The 10,570-nt window shown below is 42.3% G+C and overlaps 1 protein-coding gene across 1 annotated transcript in view; it reads left to right on the top strand.

The window, feature by feature from the left end:
• The first annotated feature begins 720 nt into the window (after nt 1-720).
• The window catches only part of CDH20 (cadherin 20), a 50,346-nt gene continuing 40,496 nt past the window's right edge, over nt 721-10,570 (top strand). The window contains exon 1 of the mRNA XM_077809148.1: nt 721-969. Within this exon, the coding sequence (XP_077665274.1) occupies nt 721-969 (249 nt within the window). The remainder of the gene's footprint in view (nt 970-10,570) is intronic.

Below are 10,570 nucleotides of genomic sequence, written 5' to 3'. Positions count from 1 at the left end.
CCATTCACATTCTAGAAATGTCACATTAGCCACAGCAATCAGCTCCTAGGAGAGAAGGCAACAGAGTGTGAAACCTGAATTCAAGCAACAGGGGTTTGAAAGAATTAGAAATAATTAGAAAGTCAGAAATAATTTGCAGTTGCTAGAAATTAAATTCAAGGTTTGTAATATAGCCATCATATTTAAGATGGTTTCTAAACAGAAAAATAAAGTCAACTGGCACAGAGTTATGAGTTATCTATACGAATTTCCATCTTTTAAATGTTTTCATGGGGCTTCTGGTCATAAATATTTCTAAAGTGCAACCTATTAACTCAAGCTGATCAATAATATACTGGAACCCTGCAGGTACTTAAGTTAGCAAAGCAGAGAACTCTTACTTACTAACTATATCCTAGTGGGGTTTGCATCTGAGTATGCAGTGCTGCAACTAATAAAGTAACAAGTCTTCCTTGTCTAGGACAAGCATACCCCAGTATCAGAGTTTTATGTGGAGGATTGAATGTTTTACAGCACAGTTGTCTTTTGTGAAAAAAGATGCTCCCTCTAGGTTGGCAAAAACATGAACTTCTTACTTTTCCTTAACTTTACAGGAGACCATCATCCTTAAAGCTGTCTGCTCCAGTCAAAGTCTCTCTTGGAAGTTTCAAAGGCCTACTTTTTCTTCCTGAAAAACCCCAGCTGTGATGTTTTGACTTTTAAAAAAACCCTGGTAAACAGATGTGGACTTCAGAGAGAATGAGCAATGCAAAGAACTGGCTTGGACTTGGTGTGTCCTTATATTTTTGGGGACTGATGGACCTTACTACACTTGCACTGTCTGGGAGTGCCAGGCCACTCACCAAAAGCCAGGAAGATAACCTGTCGGACAAGCTGCTACTGCATCAGCGAATGAAGAGGAGCTGGGTATGGAACCAGTTTTTTGTTCTTGAAGAATACACTGGAACTGATCCTCTGTATGTTGGCAAGGTAAGAACCATGAAATCGGAGGGACAAGGGATATCAAAAAGAGAGAGAGAGTGTGTGTGTAAGTAAGTAAATGTGGCAAAACGTGAAGTTTCCCCAAGTACCTATTCTTACCTTCCTGTGGCAGTGAATTTATCCACATCTAATTTACTTCAGCTCCTGAGTGCTTTTGACTGGTGTCACCTTGAACAGGGAAGAATGTCTCTTTCGAGAAGCTGTCAATGTGTTTGCCTATTTCAGAAAGATCCACTCTAATAATTATCAGTTGTAATTGGGGTAGCCTTAGAAAATCTGCAACAGACTTTCTAGGGACCACTAAAGTGTCAAGGCAAAGCAAGGTTATATTGACATATGAGGATTAGGGAAGAAAGAGAGTGCTTGTGATCATGCTTCTGTCTCTGATCAAGTCTGGTGTTAAAGCTAAAATTTACAATCGAACAAGAATAACCAGTGGCTTGTGAAAAGCAAGACTTCAAATGATTTTCTGTTGACTTCTATAGTCTGAATCTCCTCTCATTTACACCAGCTTTACTACAGTGTAATTCTATTGATTTAAATGCAGCGAATGCCTGATTTATACCCTTGTGAGAGCAGATCCTTAAATTCAAAGACACGGGGCCTGATTCTCCATTAGCCTGCACCTTGTGTAGACTACTCCTCCAGTACAAAGCCAGGGCAAAGCAGATGTAAAGTGCTATCAAATCCAGTGGAGCAAGAGGCTTCACAAGGTACAAGCTAATAGAGAATCAAACCCATGATGGTTACAGTCACAATTTACCTTTTGTCACACACTATAACCCACCCTCTCTGCTCCATTTTCCTACTGCTTATCAAGACTGACGTGGATGAAATAATTTTGACCCTGCTGTTTAAGAAGTTTCAGCAACTAGCTTTGCTTCCAGCCTATGTTGATTGCAGTAAGTTGTAATTATAGCTTGAACAATACAGTTATGGTTTCTAGACCTCAGGATGATCAGATGCTGTGGTGAAGAGCACAGTATAAATACAGATAAATATGATAGATTAATAGATGAGTAAGTAGATATGAAGAAAGATTACATTATGGCTTTTACCCACATCATCAGGTTTTGACATGCTGAATTAGGACCTGGGGAAAGTCAGATGTCTCTGGTTCATTCTTTTCTTCTAGGTTGTGCATCTTAGCAAACAAAATTTCAAAAGTCAAAGGGCCTGCTTTTGAATTATTTATCGCTAGTATAACTCCATAGGGTTCTCAGTTACATGGTATAAAATCAAAATAATTCCACTGACTTCAGAGGAGTTATTCCTGATTTGGTGTTAGTGTGACTATTGACTTCATTGACTTCAGTGAAGTTACTCCGGATTGACACTGGTGTAAATGAGCCCCCCTCGAGTGTCTCACCATTTTGGCTTCATCACTGCCTAACTTTTCTGTTTTTCATCTCCATTTCTTTTGGAGCAAAAGGAGTTAATATTTAACTCCCCCATAAATCTTTGTTTAAGAATAAGGGACAGTTTTTTCTCAGTCACACCAGTGTAACACTGAAGTTATTTCAAATCTGCACTGGGCACTTGGAGCAGAATCTGGGTTTAAATGAGTATATAAAACTGGTTAATGTTTTTGAGAGCCAGGTTTTATAACTAACCATGTAAAAACTTAAATATAAAAAACTGCAGGCAAAACCTCAGATGATCTGAGCTCCCACTCAGCACATCTGAGGAAAGTGTGGCAAAGATAATTCTAAGCCACCTTTCTATCCACCTTGATCCTAGGATCTTGACACAACTCAGAACAGACACAGGACTGCTCTAATTTATGCCATATACAATGGCCCTGTATATCATTCTGGTGGCCAGAGATTGCTGGAGTGCACATGTTTTGTCAGTGCTCCCTCCCTGATGGAAGGGGGAAGAGTGAATACCAAAAAGCCAGTTATATTGGCTTTACACCATGAAGTGTTCCCCTGTAACAGGGAAATCCCTTGCTGCTTCTTTAGAATAGCATTCTCGTCCCCTTTGTGCCACTGGAATAGCACCAAGGAGATTCAATCTACGCTGTAGATTTTGTTGGCTATGGAAAATGTGCCTCATAGTTAATTAAGAAATACAGGGAAAGTATCTTTTGCGGGGGGGGGGGGAAAGATTCTCCATTAGTCAGCATAATGCTTGCTTTTTTCTGTGATGCCTAAAGTTGTCATTTAGAGGTTAGTTTAAAAGTGTTACATGGTGTTTTAGCTACATGACTCCCATTAAAGTTAAAGACTAGGTAAAGGTGAGTGGCCAATGTGATAAGTTAGGGAGACAAAAACTAATTTTCAGTGTCAGGCTGTTTCTTACTTCATCCAGCAACCTAGAATGCTCCACCATTTGACCTCTGGTTCCAGAGGAGTTCAGGGCTCACTTCTTTGCACATACCACTCCTCCCTACCCCTGTTTTAGAGGTTAACAGGCATTTGAGCCTGGCAGCTGAACAAATGTTCAAGGGAGCGGAGAGGCCACAGGACACCTCCCACTGTGTGCCGTTGTGCATCAACGCAGCACAATTACACTCTCTCACAGAGCACCTGCACACATTATCCTCCCTAAAGGGATGGAAGGGGCAGGAGGAGGTAGGGCCACGTCCCAGTGAGTGGAGCTGGTCGGGTGCACAAGGGAGCACATGCTGCACTCCCTGAGGCACAGTTCCCACCGTGAAATACCTCCTGGGGTGATTTCTCACTGCCCTTACACAAGGCTGTGTCTATCAGACATAAATAAAGCTCCCAGGTAGGTTTTACCATTCTGTCCAAAGAAGGCTACTTAGGCTGACATAGTTAATGCTTTCTCAGGGGCCACCTGCTTCATCTCTCCAGTAGCTCATCTTTTACTGTGCAGAGAAAAATCCAAATAAATTCCTCCCAGCTCCAAGCCTGCCATGTGGCAGCATGATGCTGCAGCAGCCACAGCACCATGCCAACTTAAAACAGGATTTCCTTTCCAACACAGTAACTGCTACATTGTACACACCTATTTGTAAAACTGCAGTGTCAGAGGATTTGGTTTGTCACTGCAGTGATGCGAGCTTCTGTCTCTGCAATGATGAAATCGGTTAGATTTATAATATAGACTGGAATGATAGAACCTTTGCTTTCAAAATGCTAAACGCATTGCAGAAGAAATCTCAGTTTCTTCCCCCTATCCCTCCAAACACACACAATTCACTTTTATGCTTGTCCTCTTCGTTTTGTCTGGAAACAATAGGATACGTGATAAGTAATGCTAACAGCAGTTTTGCAGCATAACAGCTAGCCTACTTGGGACACACAACTCTTAACTCTAAACTCTTAACTCTTAACACACAACTGCAGAGTAGGAGACCCTCCATTATCCTAAAATTGTTATTAATTGGCCAAATTTACACCATTGATTTCAAATCAGATTGGGTACAGGGGATATAATTTAGTAGTGAATGTGGCTCAATGCCTTTTTCAAGTCACTCGAACATTACAGTGCAGCTTCCTATATTTTATTTTATTTACTATTTAATGAATACTTTTTTATTAATGCACCAGAAACATTTCTTTCTCTCTGCCATAGCCAGTCAAATGTGAGAGCTACACCTACCCAAGAGGTCATGCTAACACACAATACCAAACACCCTAAAAAGAGTAGAAAGTGGCTAAGTAGTTCTGAATCAAATTTTACAATAGTCTCCTCCTCCTGGAAAAGTCCTGTTTACTAGTGTCTGGATTGATATTCTGAGTTAGAGGTATGTAGAGCAAAAGATGACAACTAGTGTCTTTTTTAATTAATCACCAGATACCATTTTATAAAGATATGCTAGTTTGTAGGGTGGCATCTGTATTAATACTGGTAACAGTAATCTGAATTTGACTGCTTTTTTGTTGATGCTGAATGTAGCTGGTTCTCCTGTTCTTCCCCCATTCAACTGATGCATCAACTATGAAATACTAGTGTTCCAGAGAAATGTCAAGACTCCAAAGAACACTGTCTGATTCCACAGTAGCCATAGCAGAGACCAGCAGCAAAGTGGTTAAATGAAATATCAATTACCAAACAAGTTCACTGTCACCATCTGAACCTTTCGGTTTTTCAGTATGTAATAAAAAGAGGCTCCAGTTGTAACTTTTAAACCAGTGTGATTCAGAGTAAAGCCAATAGAAGTGGATTTTTTTTAAAGGGATCAAGTAGTCTGTGGGGAGAAGGACCCTAAAATGTGCTTTAACACTTCTTAAAAAAAATAGAAGTTTACATATTTTAATACACATTTTTCACACTATGATGTGGATTGGATTATAAAATAAATCTACTGCCTCAAAAATGTAATTTCAATGTCTATTAAAGGAAACACTAGTGATTAATAGACCTCTATTTAGCTAACCTATATATTCTAAACAGTTTTGTGGTGGCACTCCCATTGCTGCGACAGTTTTGCTGAATCACAGCACAATCTAGTTCTCATCTAAATTAATGTGAAATGTCCACTGAATTCTATAGGGGTAGGCTCAAGGTCTGCATAGGTCACACATGGTACTCTGATAGGTTAGGGAGAAAAATAGCCTCCAAAAATGTATAGAATCACAGGGCCAGATCCACAGCTAACTGCAAATTGACATACCTCAGTTGAAGCAATGGGCCACAGTGACTTACAGTCTGGCCCACAGGACTTAGAGACAGGTAGTATAAGGTGACTTAGTCCATCCCCCAACAAATCTGAGGTTCTTCTATTTTGAAATCAGAGGTTATTTTATCATGTATATTTGTAGAATTTAGTCAGTTTAATTTTAAATGTCCCTGGTATGGGATTCCACTACTTTCCTCAGAAATATATTCTATTGACTAATAGAAAAGGAGTACTTGTGGCACCTTAGAGACTAACCAATTTATTTGAGTATAAGCTTTCGTGAGCTACAGCTCACTTCATTGGATGCATACTGTGGAAAGTGTGGAAGATCTTTTTATACACACAAAGCATGAAAAAATACCTCCCCCAACCCCACTCTCCTGCTGGTAATAGCTTATCTAAAGTGATCACTCTCCTTACAATGTGTATGATAATCAAGTTGGGCCATTTCCAGCACAAATCCAGGTTTTCTCACCCCGCCCCCACCCCCACACACACAAACCCACTCTCCTGCTGGTAATAGCTTATCTAAAGTGACCACTCTCCTTACAATAATCAAGGTGGGCCATTTCCAGCACAAATCCAGAGTTTAACAAGAACATCTGGGGGGAGAGGGGTAGGAAAAAACAAGGGGAAATAGGCTACCTTGCATAATGACTTAGCCACTCCCAGTCTCTATTTAAGCCTAAATTAATAGTATCCAATTTGCAAATGAATTCCAATTCAGCAGTTTCTCGATGGAGTCTGGATTTGAAGTTTTTTTGTTGTAAGATAGCGACCTTCATGTCTGTAATTGCGTGACCAGAGACATTGAAGTGTTCTCCGACTGGTTTATGAATGTTATAATTCTTGACATCTGATTTGTGTCCATTTATTCTTTTACGTAGAGACTGTCCAGTTTGACCAATGTACATGGCAAAGGGGCATTGCTGGCACATGATGGCGTACATCACATTGGTGGATGTGCAGGTGAATGAGCCTCTGATAGTGTGGCTGATGTTATTAGGCCCTATGATGGTGTCCCCTGAATAGATATGTGGGCACAGTTGGCAACGGGCTTTGTTGCAAGGATAGGTTCCTGGGTTAGTGGTTCTGTTGTGTGATATGTGGTTGCTGGTGAGTATTTGCTCACGAAAGCTTATGCTCAAATAAATTGGTTAGTCTCTAAGGTGCCACAAGTACTCCTTTTCCTTTTGCGAATACAGACTAACATGGCTGTTACTCTGAAACCTGTCATTATGCAAGGCACTGCATTTAGCCGTATGGAGTGGAAATCTACCAACTGCATGAAAAAACTTGTACAGATACAGACAGACATCATTTTCCTTTCCAAATGCAAACAGATGGACATCGTACCAAAAGGACTGAAGGTAAAAAATCCATTACAATCTACATACCACACAGACCATGCTGACAGCTTGTGCCACACGCTCTCAAAGAAACTGCAGAACCACCTGATCAACATCCTCTACAGCAAACAGGGAAAGATTAAGAATGAGCTCTCAAAAATGGATAATCTCATAAAAAACCAACCTTCCACACAAACTTCCTCATGGCTGGACTTTACTAAAACTAGACAAACCATTTACGACACACACTTTGCTTCTCTACAAAAGAAAAAGGACACTAAACTTTCTAAACTACTACATGCCACAAGGGGCCACAGCAATGGTTCCCTCAACCCACCCAGCAATATTGTTAACCTGTCCAACTATACTCTCAGCCCAGCAGAAGCAGCTGTTCTATCTCGGGGCCTCTCCTTCTGCCCCTCCACCCCCACGAACATGATACAGTTCTGTGGTGACCTAGAATCCTATTTTCAACGTCTTCGACTCAAGGAATATTTCCAACATACCTCTGAACAACATACTAATCCACAGAGACCTCCCTACCAACACTACAAAAAGAAGGATTCTAGGTGGACTCCTCCTGAAGGTCGAAACAGCAGACTGGACTTCTACATAGAGTGCTTCCGCCGACGTGCACGGGCTGAAATTGTGGAAAAGCAGCATCACTTGCCCCGTAGCCTCAGCTGTGGGGAACACAATGCCATCCACAGCCTCAGAAACAACTCTGACATCGTAATCAAAAAGGCTGACAAAGGAGGGGCTGTTGTCATCATGAATAGGTTGGAATATGAACAAGAGGCTGCTCAGCAGCTCTCCAACACCACTTTCTACAAGCCATTACCCTCTGATCCCACTGAGAGTTACCAAAAGAAACTACAGCATTTGCTCAAGAAACTCCCTGAAAAAGCACAAGATCAAATCCGCACAGACACACCCCTGGAACCCCGACCTGGAATATTCTATCTACTACCCAAGATCCATAAACCTGGAAATCCTGGGCGCCCCATCATCTCAGGCATTGGCACTCTGACAGCAGGATTGTCTGGCTATGTAGACTCCCTCCTCAGGCCCTACGCTACCAGCACTCCCAGCTACCTTCCAGACACCACTGACTTCCTGAGGAAACTACAATCCATCGGTGATCTTCCTGATAACATCATCCTGGCCACTATGGATGTAGAAGCCCTCTACACCAACATTCCACACAAAGATGGACTACAAGCCATCAAGAACACTATCCCTGATAATGTCACGGCTAACCTGGTGGCTGAACTTTGTGACTTTGTCCTTACCCATAACTATTTCACATTTGGGGACAATGTATACCTTCAGATCAGCGGCACTGCTATGGGTACCCGCATGGCCCCACAGTATGCCAACATTTTTATGGCTGACTTAGAACAACAATTCCTTAGCTCTCGTCCCCTAACGCCCCTACTCTACTTGCGCTATATTGATGACATCTTCATCATCTGGACCCATGGAAAAGAAGCCCTTGAGGAATTCCACCATGATTTCAACAATTTCCATCCCACCATCAACCTCAGCCTGGTCCAGTCCACACAAGAGATCCACTTCCTGGACACTACAGTGCTAATAAACAATAGTCACATAAACACCACCCTATACCGGAAACCTACTGACCGCTATTCCTACCTACATGCCTCCAGCTTTCACCCTGACCACACCACATAATCCATCGTCTACAGCCAAGCTCTGCGATACAACCGCATTTGCTCCAACCCCTGAGACAGAGACAAACACCTACAAGATCTCTATCAAGCATTCTTACAACTACAATACCCACTTGTGGAATTGAAGAAATAGATTGATAGAGCCAGAAGAGTTCCCAGAAGTCACCTACTACAGGACAGGCCTAACGAAGAAAATAACAGAACGCCACTAGCCGTCACCTTCAGCCCCCAACTAAAACCCCTCCAACGCATTATTAAGGATATACAACCTATCCTGAAGGATGACCCAGCACTCTCACAAATCTTGGGAGACAGGCCAGTCCTTGCTTACAGACAGCCCCCCAACCTGAAGCAAATACTCACCAGCAACCACATACCACACAACAGAACCACTAACCCAGGAACCTATCCTTGCAACAAAGCCCGTTGCCAACTGTGCCCACATATCTATTCAGGGGACACCATCAGAGGGCCTAATAACATCAGCCACACTATCAGAGGCTCATTCACCTGCACATCCACCAATGTGATATATGCCATCATGTGCCAGCAATGCCCCTCTGCCATGTACATTGGTCAAACTGGACAGTCTCTACGTAAAAGAATAAATGGACACAAATCAGATGTCAAGAATTATAACATTCATAAACCAGTCGGAGAACACTTCAATGTCTCTGGTCACGCAATTACAGACATGAAAGTTGCGATATTATAACAAAAAAACTTCAAATCCAGACTCCAGCGAGAAACTGTTGAATTGGAATTCATTTGCAAATTGGATACTATTAACTTAGGCTTGAATAGAGACTGGGAGTGGCTAAGTCATTATGCAAGGTAACCTATTTCCCCTTGTTTTTTCCTACCCCCCCCCCCACGTTCTTGTTAAACTCTGGATTTGTGCTGGAAATGGCCCACCTTGATTATCATACACATTGTAAGGAGCGTGGTCACTTTAGATAAGCTATTACCAGCAGGAGAGTGGGGTGGGGGGAGGTATTTTTTCATGCTTTGTGTGTATAAAAAGATCTTCTACACTTTCCACAGTATGCATCCAATGAAGTGAGCTGTAGCTCACGAAAGCTTATGCTCAAATAAATTGGTTAGTCTCTAAGGTGCCACAAGTACTCCTTTTCTTTTTGCGAATACAGACTAACACGGCTGTTACTCTGAAACCTATTGACTAATAAATCTCACCATCAGGACTTGGTTCCTGCTTTTCAACCTAAATTTCTTCTTTAGTAATTTCATCCTATTGCTTCTGTTTATATCCATTTTACTATTCTAAACAATTCCCCTCCGCCCTCGATATTTGCTGGTGTTCAGTCCACTAGACCAGTGGTTCTCAAACTAGGGGCGCTGCTTGTTCAGGGAAAGCCCCTTGAGGGCCAGGCTGGTTTGTTTACCTGCTGCATCCACAGGTTCAGCTGATCACAGCTCCCACTGGCCACGGTTCACTGCCCCAGGCCAATGGCGTCTGCGGGAAGGGCGACGAGCACGTCCCTCGGCCCGCGCCACTTTCTGCAGCCCCCATTGGCCTGGAACGGCGAACTGCGGCCAGTGGGAGCTGCGATCGGTCAAACCTATGGACGCGGCAGGTAAACAAACCGGCCCGGCCCGCCAGGGGCTTTCCCTGACCAAGCGGCTCCCCTAGTTTGAGAACCACTGCACTAGACCAGTGCTGCTCCTGTTGGTCACAGTTCAGTGACGCACTTACGCGGCCCTTCTCATCAAAATATTTATACATGTGTAAAGTTAAGGAAGTGCTTAACTACTTTGCTGAAGCTGGGCTATTATGCCCACCATTGTTTATTCATCCACCAGTGTTGCAAATATATATTAAAAAAAAAATCAAGCTTGACAAACAAAAGCTATTCTTCATAAATCCATTCTGATTGTTGTTCATGATTCTATTATCTTCGAAATGCTTCGGGCCTGATCTAACGTGTTTCACTGAT

The sequence above is a fragment of the Eretmochelys imbricata genome, chromosome 2, assembly GCF_965152235.1.
Source record: "Eretmochelys imbricata isolate rEreImb1 chromosome 2, rEreImb1.hap1, whole genome shotgun sequence".
NCBI lineage: Eukaryota > Metazoa > Chordata > Testudines > Cheloniidae > Eretmochelys > Eretmochelys imbricata.
The sequence above is the reverse complement of the archived record's forward strand: the minus strand, read 5'-3'. Positions and strand labels throughout refer to the sequence as shown.